We start from the raw sequence: 20,350 nt of genomic DNA on the forward strand, positions 1-20,350 counted from the left end.
TTCATGGAAATTCACAGGAACTTTCACTCTCAGAGAGAGGAGCAAGCAGCAACAGTGGATTGATCATCCATCACCTTTCTTTGACAATGGACTGATACTCAGCTATGGATAAGACAACCCTCCAACCCTGCCCTCCCAGGAACCAGGATAACTAATCTAAGATTAACAGGTTATTCGCTGTGAACGATTTTTATGACCAGAAAGCAGCAAGTTCAAATCCTAGTTTCCTAAGAGTAATCTCATGTCACTTAGGTCTCAATTGCCTGACAGCTCTTTGCAGTTCACATGAAAAGCCAAAGCAGTGGGACTTCAACAACAGTGTAAACTTAGGGATAACCTGAAGGTGGGGAAAGAGAAGAATTCAGGAATGGGTATTTATACAGGGAAGGATTCAGACTGCTGCAGCTGTCCTACACATCGTTTCCACAAATGTGGACGTGTAATAATGGCTTAGAAATAAGGCACTTTCCTTATTATAAATATATCAAATACTGCTCTCCCTCTCAGCCATTAAAAACAACTTGATTCTACTTTAGGAGAAGTTAATACTTTAAGGACAAGATATCAAGGCAGTTGAATTTTCATTACGTGTGATGCCTAAGGTTGGACTTCATGGGAATTCTTCAGGTTCAAGTTAGCAGAGAAGTTTTAAACAGACCGTTCTTAGCAGGATACAGAAATGAGATAGATGAGAACTACAGGATGTCAATGAATAGAATACGACTAAGAATTGGACAATGTTTATAAAAGCAACAGGGCCTCAAGGGTATTGCCAAAATACTAGACATAACTAAGACAAGGCCCTACCCCAAAACTTCTAATTCGAGGGTACAATGTGTACCATTAAAAGAGACCTGAAGTAAGACACAGCAGACAAACTGCATCACAGAACAGTCTCTAGGAAAACAAGGCTGTGTGAGATATCCTATATTATAGAAGAGAGTCAAGTATTTCCCAGCCATCGTTTAATGGGAAAATTCAGCAACACTCAGTCAACAGTGAATAAAATTTCATTGCTCCCATGAACAAGATAGTGGGATTTCCTCCCTGTGTATTTTATTTTCAACATCTAGACTCGGCATGTAACCAACATATTAGTGAAACCACATAGTTTGAACAACAACAACTCACTGTCTTTGAAAAGCAGAGAAATAAGGACAATAGTATATTGAACTTAAAACGTTCAGCTGCTAAGCAGTTCTATACATGTAATTAAAGCAGGTATATATGTGGGTAAGGAAGGCTTTTTTAGCTGGGTTGTTTTGAGTATCAGCCTAATCTCAGTATGGTTTCAATTATTCATGATAAGTTTCTATTGAATACTTTGAGAAAGTATTTCATCATGCTTCCCATCCTCAAGTGGTCATAGGGCAAACCCTCTGTACTTCTCCAGATCCAATCACAGTGCTTAGACTCTGAAAAATCACAAGCCAACTTGCAGTGGCCACCATTTCATGTTTCGATGAAGATCATACACCCTCCTCAAAAACATTTTGGCCACAAGTCACGCAGGGGTTTCTACCTACTCCTTCTTGAGTGATAAAATCTGATAATGTCATGAATCATGATTTTTGACTGCCAGAATACATCACATAACTGTAACACTATGTTACTCGGCATCTTTTATTTTGTTTAGCTGCTTAAATGTAATCAGGTCTCTGAGTCCTTCTGATAGAATCTACTGGCTGAACATATTTTTTGATATAATAACTTTGCTTCAGGCTCACCTCTTCAATGACTGAATTTCAATAATGTGTCAAGGAATAGATTTGCAGCAAGGGGAGTTATCAAGATCTGAGTTCATATTTACAGCTGCCATAACACATATGCTTTTTGGAATTTCTCCATCAGTTTTATTGCCATTCTTTTGTAATAAGATTATTATAGCATTATAAGCTTAATAAGAATATTCAAATTATTTGAAAGAGAAACACGGAACTAAGAAAGGAAAGGATTCGTGTTTTTCTGTAGGTTTTTTTTCCTCCCTTGGTATAAGTCAATGTAGCAGCTCCTGACAGAAGAAAAACAGGGTAAGACATAATCTGAAATTGGACAAAAGACCTTAACATATCTTTTGTGTAGGTTAAATATCTAACTGTTAATTTTCATGTCTTACACACACAAAATAATCAATATTTATAGTTGCATACATGTGATATATTCAACTTGTCCATAACATCAACACTGGAAAAAATTATGGATAAGCTGCAATTTATTTAGTATAAGAACGAACGCCTATCTTCAAACACAGTAAATAAAGCAAAATTTCACTGAGTTGATTCAGGAACTAATATTGTTCAATGTTAAAAATACCAGTTGTGCACTGACCAGAAAAGGGCTAGGTCGTTGCCATTCAAAGGTAAAAATAAAAAAGTGTATGTTAATATTTGCTTGGAAGGTGAGGAATGGTACCAGGATGGTACAGTTCCGACAGTGGTATTATCTGGAGCTTAGGGCTGTGAAATAGTACTCAAACAGCTTAGAAATATTTATATTGTTTAACAATATTAACTGCCTGGTAACTGATAGAAGCTCACAAAGTATTCTGTAAATGAACATCCTACTTAGGCTTTGTTAGGTGAACAGCATTTTTAGCATTAATTTAATTTGGGTATTTTAGTTTCAACCAGACTATGGTGGTGTTTTCTGCCTCACTGGGAGAAATGAAATCTGGTATGTTTGTTGTTCAGCATAGTGATATTCTCAAGTGATTATTAAACTATGGTCTGTGTCATCCAAGGTCAAAGCTCAAAAGCAAGCCTTGACAAAAAAACCCCACTAATGTTTTATAGGTCTACATTATAAACAGGCTTGAAAGGATTTCAACAAAACCAACTAGAGAAATAAGGAAAAAAAACTATTTTTTAGAAACTCATGTATGTTAGCTAGCGGTGAGGCAAATTAAGAAAGGAATTGAAGTAATCTACAAAGAAGCTCAAATGAGAAAGTAGTTTACATACATTAGAGCATATCAAAGTACTTCATTGAAGACAACAAATTACATTTCAAATCCAGGTCATTAGTTCTAATACAGCCCAAAGTCATCACCGTCACAATGTACACTCCAGAAGCAATCATTTTCTGGCTGACTTGGACATAACTGATTGCCCCTGCCTAATGCATAGTGGCTGGGCCAACAAATACAAAAAGTATTAAACTCTCACGCTTGCAGCAAAAGACTGTCGGAGACATAAAGGACTGAAGTAGTCCAGGAATGAATTTCAGGCCCCAAAATCATTATTTACCCCTCTTCATTAAAAGGAGGAAATATCTTGTAGTGTATTTTTACCAAAAGTATTATTCTGCAACATATTAGCATGTTATATGCTACTAGTTTTCCATTTCCTCAACAAGATAGCGGACAAGTAGGAAAACAATCCCTTTTATAACATACTTTATTTCTTTAGAAAAGGCCAACAGCCTTCAGTCAACCCATACAAGCACATAAAACTCTTAGATCACTTCTACAACGTAATGCTCTCAGTATGGAATTAACTGCATATGCATTTATCTTCTGTGTACCTGAAACTCCCTTCTACTGGATGAACACCTTCCTGCACTGCTGCTGTATCCACGCTATGGTGAAGATACTCAGGCAACAGACTCACTAATATTTTGAGCCAATATAAGGCAAACTAACATCAAAAAAGCACCTTCCAGACACCTAGTCCCCCCCTTTTATTTCCTTCCCCTGAGTAAGTTTAAGTGAGGAAAATTGTTTCTGTTAATCCACCCCAAGTGAACTAGGAAATAAGAAGGTAGCACTTCCAGAGGGAAACCATCATCCAACTGTGGAAGAATGCAAGACTGCTTCTTTTGGCAACAGTATCTGCTTGTAGTGGTTTAAAATGTTTGGGAAACTACAGACTTGACATAAGGTGTTTCTTTCTGTTGAGACCTGAGGAGTATCTGGGGAACGGGAATAAAGCTTATCTATATGCAGATCTAGCCATAAGCATACCTTACTGATTTTAAATGCCCAAATATCATTTTCTTGCTGACTCTCCAAGGTAATGGCCACCCTCTCTGATACAAATATTAACGTAATTTTGCTGAAAAGAGAATAATCATTATGGTTACAGATATGTACTAACTCCTAATTTGAAGTATCAGCATTCAAAATAAAGCAAAGAGAAAATGTTCAGAAAATATCCATAAGTAGCTACCAATTCTACTTTGCAAGTTACATCAAGCTTGAGGAGGCCTTTTGTAAAAGACGCAGCTCTCTTTTCATAGGTGCTGCTGTTACAAACTTACTTAATCGAATATTTGAGGGTCCTAAAAATCTCTTTTATCGAGCATACTTACAGGCTGTAATCTGCTAATTGTTTGCAATCTCAAAATCGATTCAATTCTAGTATACTACAATCAAAATAATAAAAGGCAGTACTACACAAAATCAAAGGAAATAGATTAAAATTGAGATGATAAATCCTAAAACTGGACACAAACTCATGAGGCTGCAGTAGCTCAACAAAACACAGAGCAAAATGTGCGCCTTGGAGGGTTATGTGCTACCCTAACTGCAAAAGCAGAATGTTTTTACTGTTTTACTATACACCTCAGCAGCTGTAACAATTGAGCAGCAAAACTATTAATAACAGATCAATTTACCCAGCTCTATTTTTCTGTTATTTCTCAGGATACTAGTGACATACTAAGTAAAATTAAACTCTATAAGCACACAAAGAAAAGGAAATTTAAAGCAAGGAAACAAATAGGAAAGCAACCATGGCCAAGGATTCTCTCTAGCTAAGGACTGTCCTTTGCATAACAATCTTGCACAGACAGCAAGTTCTTCTTTCTGTTAGAAAGGTGCATTTGTCCTAGGAAGTAAGCTCATAAACCCATTAAAGCTGGCCTCTTCTGTATAAATATTCCATAGGGAAATCCATGCTCTCATTTTCAAAACCTCTCTATTTAGAGCACAGGGATCTGAGCTCTATTAACAGCTTTGTAGTGATTAAAAAAAACCACTGGCTAATTAGGCAGTAAGCCCCTTGCTTTCAAATGGTGATTGCACCTCTGCACCTTCTGCTAACCTTCTTACAGCTTCTGTGTATTCTTTTGCAACTCCACATTCCTGCCTAAACTACATAACTGGAACAAGAGTATATAGAAGAGCATTTAATCTTTACTAACCACAACATCACAAGGAACAACCACTGCAACTAGGAGAACTGGATGCTGAGCCAATCAAGCTTGAAAGCAGAACACACATGGCAAGTTCTGGAGATACAGCTCTAGCCAGTAACAAAAATCTATAGCACCCAGATACTCACACATTTCACTGTAGTATTAATGCCACCTCACAGGTGCTTCATTTTAAGTTATCAATATCCTGGCACTAGGGCCAACCTGAAATAATTTGCTTTAAATGCTTCAGTCTTGGAGTTTATTAAGAGAAGAACAGAGCAGTTTTCTTGTCAATGAGGAACACATTCAAGTCATATTTAGTTATTTTGTCTTCTTAGCAGAGTTAGAGGATACAGTTGACATCTTCTGCTACCTCAAACACAAATATGTACCTGTTTTCCAACTATAATGTGTCATCCAGTCTTACTAGAGATTGTAACACTGTTATGAGTGGCCATTAGGCATGAGCTTCTATGAGATACACCCACAGGCTCAAGTAATCATTATTCCCCTGACAAGTAGACAGCAACTATGGAATTCTTAATAACAAAATTATTTAAAAAACAAACAAGCAAACAACCCCCCCCCAAAAAACCCCAAAACATCAAAATATTTAAAATAACTATTATTAAGTTTATTGACTTCTTAAACGTACTAGAAGATAATGTATATATCATCACCTAAATTGTCTGAAGTCAGAAATTAGCTGAGTCCTGAAAAATGTGCTCCTCTACAGACCACAACGGCAATATGCTCTCACCAAAAAGTGACAAAATAGATTAATAGAAAAAAAAATCTCAAACATAAATTGGAGAAGGTTATTTGCTTTAAATGAAAACACAAAGATCAAAACCAAACAGTATTAGCTGCCTTAAAAAAAAGCTTCACAGACGGATTTCCATACACGCTCAGAGCAGCTATCAAAATTCCCAGTTAAAGATATCACAGGATTGCGTACTGCTGTTCTACAAATAAAACGGCTCTTGAACAGCTTCTAGTCTGAATTCTATTTTCTTTAACTGACCCTGTGAGAAAAGGTCACAGGCATTCTGTGTTGCCGGCTAATATGGAGCTTACACAGCCCATAAAGAAACTTCTAATGATATTGCTGTTTCATATTGAAGCAAGAAATAAATTCATACACATATTAAGCAGTTTGCATAGACTAAAATAAACAGCAAATTCTTTCAACTGAGACATAAAAACCACCAAGGAACTGACCATTCGTGGCATGAGAGAGGCACGAATATGAGGTGTTAACTCCAACGTCCTGGACAAATTCCAGCCTGTCTAATTGCAGTCAGCCTTCTAACTTTTCTCTGCAACTGCACATTGATACAATATTACTGCTTACTCCTTGCACTGCTTCAGCATGGTATTGTTGTTCTGTGTTCCTCCACAGTTTCAGAGTTCTGTTCTGTATGTTGCATGTCTTATGTCATAAACCTTCTGGTCAAGAACCTCTAGGTTGAATAACTAATATAAATAATTTTTCAAGTATCTACTGAAACAAAAAAAAAACCAAAAAACAAAAACAAACCAAAAACTTGCTTGTTGAGTAAGATTACTTAAGTATTTAGCATAGCAAGATTAGCTTCCCCAGACATGGATGTGCTTCCAGTACAGGAGAACATTCAGAGAATCATAGAATAGTTTGGGTTGGAAGGGACCTTAAAGGCCACCCAGTTCCAACCCCCCTGCCATGGGCAGGGACACCTCCCGCTATACCAGCCTGCCCAAGGCCCCATCCAACCTGGCCTTGAACACCTCCAGGGATGGAGCGGCCACAGCTTCCCTGGGCAACCTGTGCCAGTGCCTCACCACCCTCATGGTGAAGAAATTCTTCCTTATGTCTAGTCTAAATCTGCCCCTCTCCAGTTTATGCTCATTGTCCCTAGTCCTATCAGTACAAGCCTTTGTAAACAGTTCCTCCCCAGCTTTCTTGTAGCCCCTTTCAGGTATTGGAAGGTTGCTATAAGATCTCCTCGGAGCCTTCTCTTCTCTAGGCTGAACAAGCCCAGCTCTCTCAACCTGTCCTTGTATGGGACGTGCTCCAGCCCTCTGATCATCTTCGTAGCTCTCCTCTGGACCCATTCCAATGGCTCCATATCCTTCTCATGTTGATCATTCCAGAGCTGGACACAGTACTCCAGATTAGGTCTCACAAAAGAGGAATAGAGGGGCAGAATTACCTCTCTCGACCAGCTGGCCACGCTTCTTTTGATGCAGCCTAGGATATGGTTGGACTTCTGGGTTGCAAGCACACATTGCCAGCTCATGTCAAGCTTCTCATCAACCAGCCACCCCATATCCTTCCCCGCAGGGCAGCTCTCAATCACACCATCCCCCATCCTGTATTAAAATTGGGGATTTCCCTGATGCAGGTGCAGGACCCTCCACTTGGCCTTGTTGAACCTCATGAGGTTCTCACAGGCTCACTTCTCCAGCCTGTCCAGTTCCCTCTGGATGACAACCCATCCTTCCCATGTGGCAACTGCATCGCTCAGCTTGGTGTAATCTACAAACTTGCTGAGGATGCACTCAATCTCACTGTCTATATCATTGAGGAAGACATTACACAGCACTGGTCCCAGTACAGACCCCCGAGGGACATCACTTGTCACTGATCTCCACCTGGACTTTGAGCCATTGACCACTACTCTCTGAATATGACCATCCAACCAGTTTCTTATCCACCAAATTGTTCACCCATCAAATCCATATCTCTCCAATTTAGAGGAGGATGTTGTGGGGGACTGTGTCAAAGGCTTTACAGAAGTCCAGAGAGATCACATCCGTTGGTTTACCCGTGTCCACTGCTGTGGTAACCCCATCATAGAAAGCCACTAAGTTGGTCATACAGGACTTGCCCCTAGTGAAGCCATGCTGGCTGCCATTCATGACCACCTCATCCCCGATATGCTTTAGCATGTCTTCTAGGAGGATCTGTTCCATCATCTTCCAAGGCACAGAGGTGAGGCAGACAGGTCAGTATTCTCAGGGTTGTCTTTTCTACCCTTTTTAAAAACAGGCGCAATGTTATCCTTCCTCCAGTCACCAGGGACTTCTCCTGATTGCCATGACTTTTCAAATATCATAGACAGTGGCTTGGCAACCACATCAGCCAAATCCTTCAGGACTCTGGGATGCATCTCATCAGGTCCCATAGACTTAGATATGTTCCGGTTCCTCAGGTGGTCATGAACCTGATCCTCCTCTACAGTGGGAGGGGGTTTACCCCCCTGGTCACCATCTTGTTACCCCATGACCCAGGAGAGGTGAGGAGAGTGGCTGTCAGGGAAGACTGAGGCAAAAAAGTTGTTAAGTACCTCAGCCTTCTCCTTGTCTGTTGACATGAGGTCTCCATTTTCAAACATCAGTGGGGGTACGTTCTCTTTAATCTTCCTCTTCTGATTGATGTACCAGCCCTTCTTGTTGGCTTTCACATCCCTTGCCAAGTTCAGTTCCAGCTGCGCCTTGGCCTTCCTGACCTCATCCCTACACAACTGGGCGACATCCCTATACACTTCCCAGGTTTCCTGTCCCTGCTTGCACTGCCTGTGCAGTTCCCTCTTGTTCCTGAGTTTGACCTGGAAGTCTCAACTCAGCCACTCTGGTCTCTTCCCTTTCCTGCCTGATTTCCTACATTTGGGGACTGAGCGCTCTTGTGCTTCATGGAAAGCATCTTAAATATTTGCCAGCTCTGTTCTGCTCCATTGTCCCCGAGGACCATGTCCCAGGGGGTCATACTGAGTAACTCCTTGCAGAGTTGCAAGTCTGCTTTCCTGAAATTTAGGGTCCTGACTATACTCCTCACCTGTCCCATATCCCTCAGGACCTTGAACTCCACCAGTGTTGATCACTGCAGCTCAGGCTGCCTCCAATCCTAATGTCACTGATGAATTCACTTGTACTAGTGACCATCAGGTCCAGTATTGCATCCCCTCGGGTGGAGGTCTCTATTAGCTGGACTAAGAAATTATCTTCAATGCACTCCAGGAGCCTCCTGGATTGCCTACAGCTTGCCCTGTTACTTTTCCAGCATATTGCATGGTGGCTGAAGTCCTCTAGTCCTGTAACTGGAGGAAGAAGGCTTCATCGATTGGCTCTCCTTGATCAGGTGGCCTGTAGTATACACCAACCACAAGGTTCCCATTGGTTCCTCGGTCTTTTATTCTGACCCACATGTTTTCAACCTATTTGTGGCTACTCTTCAATGACAGCTCTTCACATTCTATCCCTTTCCTGATATAGAGGGCAACGCCTCCACCCCTCTTTCCTGGTCTGTCCTTTCTGAACAGCCTATACCCATCGATAGGCACACTCCAGTCTTGGCATTCGTCCCAACAAGTTTCTGTGATGGCAACTAGATCATAGGTTTCTAGTAGAGGTTTGTTTAACATCTTCGTTACAGACATGAACAGTAGGATTGCGTGCGTCCTCAACAAGTTTGCCGACAACATCAAGCTGTGCAGCAAGATCAAAATGCTGGAGAGAAGGGATGCCATGCAGAGATACCTGGACAGGCTTGAGAGGTGGGCCTGTGCAAACCTCATGAAGTTCAACAAGGCCAAGTGCGAGGTCCTGCACCTGGGTCAGGGCAGTTCCAAGCACAGATACAGGCTGGAAGGAAGAGGGATTGAGAGCAGGTCTGAAGAGAAGGATGGGGGTGCTGGTGGATGAGAAACTTGGCATCAGCTGGCAATGTGTGCTTGCAGCCCAGAAAGCCAACTGTATCCTGGGCTGCCCATGGCAGGGGAGGAGGTGGAACTGGATGATCTTTAAGGTCCCTTCCAACCCAAATCATTCTATGTTTCTATGATTACTCTTACCCAGCTTTCAGAGAAACTCTCTCTAAACCATCATAAAGTGAGACAGTTAACAAGTTTGGTTTTATTAGTAAAATGAAATTATTTTTTTATATTTTGACACAGAGAAAATTAACTGATTATGAATGAAAATCATCTGCAGGCTTTTCTATAGTAAAATATCAGAACCAGCTGCTTGGAGCAGAAGGTTAATTAATACTCCAGTGTTTCTTCTTACCAGAGGTGGGTTCAACCAGTAAGACTATTATTTTTTAAGAAAAAAAAATACGACAGTAAAACTTAACTATAAAAGAATTCACATAGAAACAATGTGGAGAAAATTGTAGGCATAGGAGTAAGTGGCTATTTCATCAGAATTACATGAAAGAGCACTGGAGATTGTTTAAGATCTTCAGTATTTCCACTGACTATTTCCACTGCAGTTATTCATTTTTAAGAGCACTAAACTCACACTAAATGTAACAGATTAAAGAATTAAGTATGTAGATGCACACATGCAAAACAAATAAATATATAAACAAGTAAGCAATTTAGTGCATGCAACAGCAAAAGTTAAAAGTTCGCATTTCACTGCGAGGACATAAAATGAACTGCTAGTTATTTTGCCAGTTGCAATAAAAAATATTAGCTTCACCTGTGCAAGTTAAACACAACACATACACACACACAGAGGATTATTATCAAATTTCATAGCACATACCTTTTATATGAGAAAAGAAAACCCAAACCCACAATTTGTTTTATGAGTGAATCAAACGAATTTACTTACCACAGCTGGGGGATCATTCCATTCTTCATAAGAAATGGCAGCGTATGGGTAAATTCTATCATTGATAATCTGAAGAGTAGCAAGAGCAATTGCTTTCATTGATTGAAAATATGCTTCCCAGAACCACCTTGCCTGTTTAAAGAGAATAAAGTTCACTTTCACACTGCACAGAACTAGTGCTTAATAATCAATTTTGGCTTGCCATGCACAATCTGTTTCATAAAGTCTACAAGTCAGGTGAAAATTAAATTAGGAGGCACATTTACTTTAACTAGGATATTTCCACAGAGTCTGAAGGCTTCAAACTCAACCCCATCTGTCAAAAAACCACGACTTATAGCCAATAAAAAGAAGCAGAGGCATTACTTTGCAAGTGATTAAATAGAATGAGAATAGTTGAAGGAATCAGTTACTTGCACACTTTAATCACGCTTCCCTCTTGAAAAATCTCAATAGCAGTTTGACCACAGAACAGAAGAAATAACTCAGTTTTTCCAAGGCAGAGGAATCCACAATGCAGCTAAATAGCCAAATAAAAGCACACAGACAAAAACATGGAACTTAAAGTCACCTTTTAACATCAAAGACAGCTGATCTGCTGGAGAGTTTTGGTACTTATGAACCCTACCAAACTAATACACTCACAAGTCTTCCAAAACCAAATATTATTTATACAAGTAAATATTAAAGATTTTTACATAAATGTATATGCATATGCTAGTTTGTTACAATCATTAATCTTGGCCAATTTACAAGTTGGGCAGTGTAAAAGTGCTGAAATGGTGCACACATTGAATGTCACAGATGAGTCATTTTCAAGCTAAGGTCCTGTAAGGCAAGTTTTAATATTCTACCAGTTCCTATAGAAGACAGAAGTGATGGAAGAAAAGCAGGGCTTTGGAAATGAAAATGTTTATTTATCTGATTCTCTGCTAGAGACGAACATACTTTTTAAATGCCTGGAACCATCAAATCATCCTGTGGGACCCCATCCAATCCAGAAGGAAACACACTTTACCAATAAGTGTAGTTCAAGTGTCTCGGCCCAAGAGATGTGATTTTTCTCAACTTAATTTTAATTCAGGAAAATCCAGCAAGTTGAAGTGTCCAGAAGGTAATTTAATTTTTAGTCTCCCTGTAGTTTACTATCAACTATAAGAGTATGTGTCTGCAGCTAGACTGTAAAACAATTAAAACAAAATACTCTTTTTTATAATTAGAAGCTTGAAGCTTTCAAAACCAGAATACTACTGAAGACAACATACAAATTTGGGCAAGTGCTATTTCACTCTTTCTGTGGATTCCTAAACAGCAAAAAGGCTCTACAGACAGGCTGTTTTTAATCACGTGCTATGAGAATATTAAACAACATTACTTAGAATATTATTTTACTGAAGGAATACCAAGCTTTTGAGCTACAGATGTTAAGATGAACCAAAAATACCTCTCACTTAGCTGTTGTCAGCAAATTGCCAGTGTGTCTCACTCTACGTGTCTTTGCTTTTTAGTAGAAGACAAAGGGTGATTCCTCCACGCACATTTTGTGCTGGAGCATTCCTAGGCTAAATAACAGTGCACAGGAAAGATTACAAGTAGGGAAAACGTAAATTCATAAGTAAACTTGTGCATATTCATGCTTATGCTACCCTGTACTTCAATCTGAGAGTAAACTATGCAACTCGAAACTTAAAATCTGTTGCCAAGACACTGGCCTTAAGACTCTACTCTGTGGGTAGTTTGTAAAGCAGATTCTTCAGAATAGTTCTGTTAAATATTTAAGATGAAAAAAATCCATGTTACAATTGAAAAAGCAAACTAGGAAAGAGACAAGTGCCTTCTGGAGCACTACTCTTATTGTGAGAAAATATTAACAACCATAAGCATTACTACTTCAAAGTACCTCAAAATTTTATTAAGGAGACTGATGAGTATGTCCAAAAACTACACCTGTCTGCAGCTTGTTATCCAGAGAGAGTGCAAAGTAATTTCACTCTAGAACAGGATCACTTCCCTCTTCTTATTTCTCTCCCTGGCAGGACTTAGCAGCTGGATAACAGGCCAACTACCACAAACTATGAACAAAATTAATATTACGTCCAACTGTTAAAGCAGAAGAATTACATAAACAAGAATAAATATTACCTGCCTTCTCAAAATACAAAAAAGACATCAAATAAAGCAAATATCACATGCTAAGCAAAGAATTAAGTATTTCTTTCCCTATGCCTAGGCTGTGGATGTGGTCTTCTTGGACATCAGTAAAGCCTTTGACACAGTTTCTCACAGCATTCTGCTTCAGAAACTGTCAGCCTCTGGCCTGGACAGGCGCACACTCTCCTGGGTGGAAAACTGGTTGGATGGCCGGGCCCAGAGAGTGGTGGGAAATGGTGTGAAATCCAGCTGGAGGCCAGTGACTAGTGGGGTTCCCCAGGGCTCAGTGCTGGGTCCAGCCCTGTTCAATGTCTTTATCAATGACCTGGATGAAGGCATTGAGTGCACCCTGAGCAAGTTTGTGGATGACACTAAGGTGGGTGGAAGTGTCGATCTGCTGGAGGGTAGGGAGGCTCTGCAAAGGGATCTGAACAGGCTGGACCGCTGGGTTGAGTCCAATGCCATGAGGTTTAACAAGGCCAAATGCTGGGTCCTGCACTTGGGGCACAACAACCCTATGCAGTGCTACAGACTAGGAGAAGTCTGTCTAGAAAGCTGCCTGGAGGAGAGGGACCTGGGCGTGTTGGTTGACAGCCGACTGAATATGAGCCAGCAGTGTGCCCAGGTGGCCAAGAACACCAATGGCATCTTGGCCTGTATCAGAAACGGTGTGACCAGCAGGTCCAGGGTGGTTATCCTCCCTCTCTACTCGGCACTGGTGAGACCGCTGCTCGAATACTGTGTTCAGTTCTGGGCCCCTCACCATAAGAAGGATGTTGAGGCTCTGGAGCGAGTCCAGAGAAGAGCAACAAAGCTGGTGAGGGGGCTGGAGAGCAGGTCTTATGAGGAACGGCTGAGAGAGCTGGGGTTGTTTAGCCTGGAGAAGAGGAGGCTGAGGGGTGACCTCATTGCTCTCTACAACTACCTGAAAGGACGTTGTAGAGAGGAGGGCGCTGGCCTCTTCTCCCAGGTGACCCCGGACAGGACAAGAGGGAATGGCCTCAAGCTCCGCCAGGGGAGGTTTAGGCTGGACATTAGGAAAAAATTTTTCACAGAGAGGGTCATTGGGCACTGGCACAGGCTGCCCTGGGAGGTGGTTGATTCACCTTCCCTGGAGGTGTTTAAGGCACGGGTGGACGAGGTACTAAGGGGCATGGTTTAGTGTTTGATAGGAATGGTTGGACTCGATGATCTGGTGGGTCTCTTCCAACCCGGTTATTCTATGATTCTATGCCCCATTTCTTAAGAAAAATAAATAATCCAGAACTCATCAACAACTGATTTAAAAAGAAAACCAGAAGCAGATTAAGAATTATAATTGACCAGAACAGTGAACCTCTCTATTAAAGTATCCTATCCTAAATAAACAAGAGCAAGGACATAGACTTACTTCAATTTTCATTTTCACATTAGATAACACTTTAGAACCTCTGCTATAACCAGCACTAAGTAGGAAGGAGAAATTATTGTATGCAGCCTTTTAACATATGAATACACAAACTTTATAGAGTAATCAAATAGCTATTAATTGTGTGAAATACACATAGGACTGCGTATTGCACTGTTAAATGACAACATTCATATAGTGTTCTAACCCTAATTTTGTTTATGAATACTGTAATATCTATGATTATCTAGCTTCATAAAAATCAAAGCTGTTCTTCCTCCTTCAACCAAAACTAGGATGGATCTGATCTAGCTTCTTTTCGCTGATAGAATGTTTGCAATGTCAGGGAAGATTACACCTTTATACCAGAAGCAAAACTGGAGAAAAGGGCAGAGGGAATTTACTCTTTATAGACTAATATTTATATAATTAATTTTTTTGTAAAAAGCTAGAAAATGTTCCCACAGTTGGTTGCAATTTTTTGGAGTTATGTTTCTTTAAGTCAGAACTTAAAACCTTCTAAGGGGATTTGAAGTCTCCAAACAGATGTTCCAGGGTCTCATTACTTCCTACCCACCTTGTTTGCTTTTATAAAGTAGAACTGATTAACATGGTCTGCTAGTGTCTCTGCTGCTCAGCATGCTAAGTTACTGAACATTTTGGGAAAGTTCTCTATTGGGAAGTTGTGCATCAATTCCATTTGAAATGTATTTTCTGCTCTACTGAGCATGATTGAAAAGCTTATGCTGGAATCTAACCAACATGACATGAACCTATTTGGGATAGAGGAGAGGAACAACAAAGAGACCCGTTCCTGACTGTTATGCCACCTTTCTTAGTCTTCTCACATAGTTTTTCTGAGCTGTTCATTTCTCTTTTCCACATACATCAATTTAGAAGACTAATGGTTATATAACAGTCCCTTTAAAACACTTGCTAATATGTGTAAGATACTGCAATTGTAACATTCTAATTGGAGCTACCTGAACGCCTTTCAGGATCTTGAAACAAACAATCCATAATTATAGATCTTGTCTTCCATACAGCATCAATTATACAGTTTACAACTACAATATGGTCAAGCTACCGTTCCTTTTGACTTAACTGAAATTAACTTCTAGTATTCTGGCAGTCTACCTGATATGCTTTCAGAATTTTCTAAGGAAACACAATATGTGGACCACAGACTTGTACAGAATGCCAACGTTGTTTACACCTAAACATTGCTTAGGTCTAAATTGTAAACAAGGATCAATCATGTACTTTGTACAACTGCCAAAACAATGCAGATGAACATGTGTTAACCTATGAGATCTTGTTCTGGGTGTATGGCTTATGAGGAAATTGAAAAGAGGCATTTAGGAAACATAGCTTCTCTTCACCTTCGAAATTCTACATAAACAGAAAATCCAAGATAGATTCAAGATGGAAGACAGACTCTCTATAACAGTTTTAACAACATGTGGAAGAATCAAAGGTAGAGTACTGAATGACTTGACTGAGAATGAGAAATACATAGTATTATTGGGTTGCTCAATGGGTTGGAAGTGACTGGAATCTCTTATGATACAACAGATTCCCCATGAAATTCATTTGACTGAATTCAACTTCTGCAAAAAATTTTACAAAGCCAAGACAGCCTCACCATGAAAGACTAAAGGAATCAGAGATCAAACTCCCCCCTCTCCCAAGACATGAATTCTGCAGACCAAGGTCACAAACATGGGCATGGCAGCAGGTAGCTCCATGTTGTTTCTCTTCCACCCCAGGTTCAACTGCCACATCCTCATTAAATGAGCCATGAAAACCCATTACTTTCTGTAGAGGCTAAAGGTACTTAATATAATGCAGAGGTATTAATTTATCTCTACAAATTCATAGGTACACTTTGAGGAACACTAGCAATATCTGTAACACAGAAGAAAAAGTTGACAAATTTTTTTTGTTTAGTTTTCTTCCTCAAAACTGTAGATGGTATGGGAAATTTTGCATTCCTTCAGCCAAGTAATCAAGCATCCAACCTAGAAGTTCAACTCCACTTGTTTTCAGTTCCAGGATTTTGTTCAGGCACATGACCAGAAAAACAAACTGAGAATATTCAGCACATACTGGCATAAACAAGAGTTTGGGATATAAATATTTGCAGTTATTTTTGCAGGTGACAACGGGGAGCAACATACAGCAGCAGGGTAGCCTACTCACAGAAAGTAACATTTAGCTAGGTAAGGTGTTATTTTCCTTAGAAATAAACTCACTTGGGGGCCTAGCATCTCTTTATAACCTCTTTACAAGCCAACATAGCATCAGGTTACAAAGTCCATTCATATAATGTTTATAAGTTCTAGTGTTAATGCCACTAATGGTGCTCCAATGTAGAGTGCAAGACAGATCAATGTAAATCTTTTGATTAGTTTGTGAAAAGAAAAACACTGGGCATGAGGCAAGGAAAAGAATACTTTCTGTAACATTTAGATTAAGGGAAAACAGTCCATGAAAGGAACTTTCTAGTCCCTTGTCTTTTCACTTTTCATGACTTGGTGGGAGTTGGTAAAGTTCGCAAAGGGGAAAAAAACAAGATTTGTGAGCAGTAAAAGTTAACTGCCCATAAACCACCACTTCTCTCAGCTGTTAGGTCAGGCGCCATGACACTGTAAGATTTTGCCCCACTGCAGGAGTTCAGTGTTTCCAAAATGCCTTGAAAGGATTTACAAGGCCTTGAAATATAACCATTTTCACACTGGCTGGGTGTTCCTGATTTTTACTCCCCAACTGGCTGGATTAATGAAGTCTGGCTGAAGAAAGGAGCATGGCCTAACTGCTGCAGCAGCACTGGTGCCAAAGCTTGGTGATCTTACTTTTAATCCTGGTTCTGTCACTTATTTACAGATAAATGTTTGACATTCACTAAATTTCTTGCTGCTACTTCAGCCTCTCAGCACTCTACAGAGATGTTATAAGACTTAACCATTCGTGACCTTTCAAATTTTGGGGTGGATAGAAAACCAGAAAAAAAACCAACTTTATCCTCTCTTATTATTTGTAAAAGAAGCCTTACACCAACAAAACTAATATTTAGCTAGCCAATACTACTGAAGCTACTGACTCTGGCAACCGTTTGCTAAAATGTGTACCTTCAGCAGAGATATAAAAAATATTTCAAGAAATACCTACAGCTCTGCTGTGTATCCAACAGCTCTAGGCATGGAAGTTCATCAACTAAGAGTTTCAGGCTCTTAAATTACATGTGATAGTATATTATAATCAAACGGGTTTTTTAAGTTACTGAGACCTAACAAGTCATTGCCCATCAAGCAACCTACTGTCATTGGTCACAGGCAACCCCCTCCCACAATTTTTTTCCATTGTGCAGTAGGATTAGACAGGCTACTGAGACTCAAGATGAATTGAATTATTTACCCCATAGTAAAGATGTATATGAGGACAGCAGATGATACACAAAAATTGGACAGCAAGCTTGAGCTCCCAAGCCCCCCAGCTCCCCCCTACCTTCCCCTAAGGTAAAATGGGACTGAAGAGAGAGCATAAGCTCCTCTTTAGGAGGAACACACATTTTACAAAAAGTTTCATTGCCATCTTTGTTTCTGTGCACAGGCTTATGAAGAACCTTCAGAAGACTTTAAATTATTAACAATTAGAAACTAATTTGTTGCTTCTAGAAAGTAATAAGAATTTGGATTAAAAAAAAAGTGCTATTTGATTTAGTATCCTTAGTAATATCACACAACCAAGTCCAACACACCTAAAGCTCACTGGCTCAATCTTCTCTATGTAATCAGTGGGTTAAAAAAACCCCAACAGAACAAACACACAAAAAACCAAACAGGGTCGTTTAGAGAGAAACGTAAAGCTCTGGTACTTTAAAATACCCGCTGAACAATCAATTTTCCTCTTATTACGCAAGTATGAGAGTACAGAGTAAGTGACCAGCTGTGGGCCATGACCCTTCCTTCCCTTAAAACCCTATTTAAAAAAAATTATCTGAGGGCCCTCTCATTTTCCTGTAGAGGCATGAAGATCTGAAATGAGAACAAACAACAATGTAGAATTATTTTTGAAAAAACTACCTATGTGATTTAGGCTACGGAAAAATGTAAGAGCCATGCTCTGAAAAGTTGGCTCATTTTTGGGGTGTCAGTGCAGTTACCCAAAAGGGGAGTTAACCTCTTTAGAAATCGGTATCTGAAAGTAAAAATTAGATTCTTGTCCTCATACACAGAATACTATGTAGGAATTTTAAGAGTTACAAAGTTAGAACAATGCAATACCGGAAAAATCTTGCTAACTTACCTAAAACTGAAAAGCTTTCTGAGTTATTTTCATGTTTTATAGAAAAACAGATTAAAAGCATCTTTCAAATTCAGCCTAGGTTGGTTGTCTTGTGTCCGCTTGTCAACATGGACCTATCCAAGAAAAGCAGTAGTGTAGGCATTGCATGAAGAGCGCTCATAACATCAGCATCTTCTAAGGCTAAAAAATGGGGGTAGCAAGGAACTGCACTTTTGAACGTGTGTGATCACTTCAGATAGAGGTTAACCCATAATTCAACACTGGGTTTTCTCAAAGCTCAAACTAGGGAGTTTCTCCAGAAAGGAAAAAGAGGAATGAGCAGTATAAATATGGAAGGCACTTTCAGTTGTTTCATGTTTAGCTAAAGTTTGCTTCTCATAGAAAATGATAATGTTCTTTTGAGATCGTTTCTGAATTTTCATTCCAGCTTTCAACTCTTGCTTCTCAGAGATATACGTGATTCCCAAGTAAAGTTCTTAAAATATTCACCTATTTAACTTACACAACTTACATGAGTGATCTATAGAGGAACATTCCTTAATTACAAGACACTCCTACAGGATCAGCAAGCAAAACAATAATTTGTATTGTTACAGTCCTACATTTTAAGAAAGAGATTCTAGATAGGTATCTTGCGGTGCTGCCTTTTCTTTTAATTCTCTATCAAAGAGTATCTCTTCACAAGTAAAGCAGTACATAGATTTAATCACCTGGAGCAATATTCTCCACTGTAGTAATTTCAGCCATGAAACAAGCACATTTGCCTACTTCAGATACAATGCAAAGTGAAAATTTAATCTTTCCATTACGCAGATTTCTTTTTTTTTCTTTTTCTTTTTGAAGCTGCTGATTCAGAAGAGGACTGAGGCCAAAGTTCAAAATGCTAGTCTTACTCTTCAGATACAAGCCACTTGGGAGTAACTCAGTTCTACCAGCTCTCAGTTCTATTGCTGTAAACTACTTGACAAATGCTGACTCATGACAGTAAAGGAAAACGCTAGAGCAAGCTCAGATATTAACCTTAAGCTTCTTGCTCTGCAGTCTTCTTCAGATTCTCCTCTTCAGTACTTTGAAAACAATCATAAATTATAGTAATCCATCCATACAACAACAGATACGTGCATGTATGAGCATGGTTCTTCAAAATCTATCTGTTGAAGTTAATAACTTCAATCTTACTTTCATACTTACAGAAAATTTGTGGGGGGTTTTGTTTGTTTGGGGCTGTTTGTTTCCATTTGTTTGGGTTTTTTTTTAAGGTTTTAACCTCCTGTTCTGAACAAGAGCTTTGTTCTGCTTAAAATCAAGCTCAAACATATGATATAGAAAAAGATCTTTTTAACAGAATAGTTCTCCCTTCTGAAACGACAACATTTTACATGGTTTTGAAACCCTGCATTATCTTGACCCCTAAAATACAGGTTTCCGCTATTTCTCATCCCAGTGATAGTAACTTAGTTTTAAAAATAACAAGAACATAAGACTCGACTAGCTAAAAATACCACTTAGCACTGGTATTCCCATCATATACTCAAGCTTGCTTCTTTAATTAATGAGTATGTCAACTTCACAACTCTGTTGAAGAAGGCAACATTGCACCAGCCAGGAAACCTGACTTACTGCCCTGGTACCCTACAAATCCACTGCCAAAATACATCTCAGTTATGGAGCCAACAAATAGGTATCAGCACTACGAGCAGCAAAGGACCACCCTGTTCTCAGCTATGGCTGGGAATAGTGTCACAAAGCATGGAGACAGAGCCAGCAAAG

The 20,350-nt window shown here is 39.5% G+C and overlaps 2 protein-coding genes across 2 annotated transcripts in view; both read right to left on the reverse strand.

Moving 5' to 3' along the window:
- CD82 (CD82 molecule) overlaps positions 1-20,350 on the reverse strand; it is a 346,751-nt gene that overhangs the window by 300,150 nt on the left and 26,251 nt on the right. The gene's annotated exons all lie outside the window — the stretch shown is intronic.
- The window catches only part of EXT2 (exostosin glycosyltransferase 2), a 93,028-nt gene that overhangs the window by 38,446 nt on the left and 34,232 nt on the right, over positions 1-20,350 (reverse strand). Inside the window, exon 8 of the mRNA XM_069857904.1 lies at positions 10,735-10,866. Coding sequence (XP_069714005.1) covers positions 10,735-10,866 — 132 coding nt within the window. The remainder of the gene's footprint in view (positions 1-10,734; positions 10,867-20,350) is intronic.

This window comes from Phaenicophaeus curvirostris, chromosome 5, assembly GCF_032191515.1.
Source record: "Phaenicophaeus curvirostris isolate KB17595 chromosome 5, BPBGC_Pcur_1.0, whole genome shotgun sequence".
NCBI lineage: Eukaryota > Metazoa > Chordata > Aves > Cuculiformes > Cuculidae > Phaenicophaeus > Phaenicophaeus curvirostris.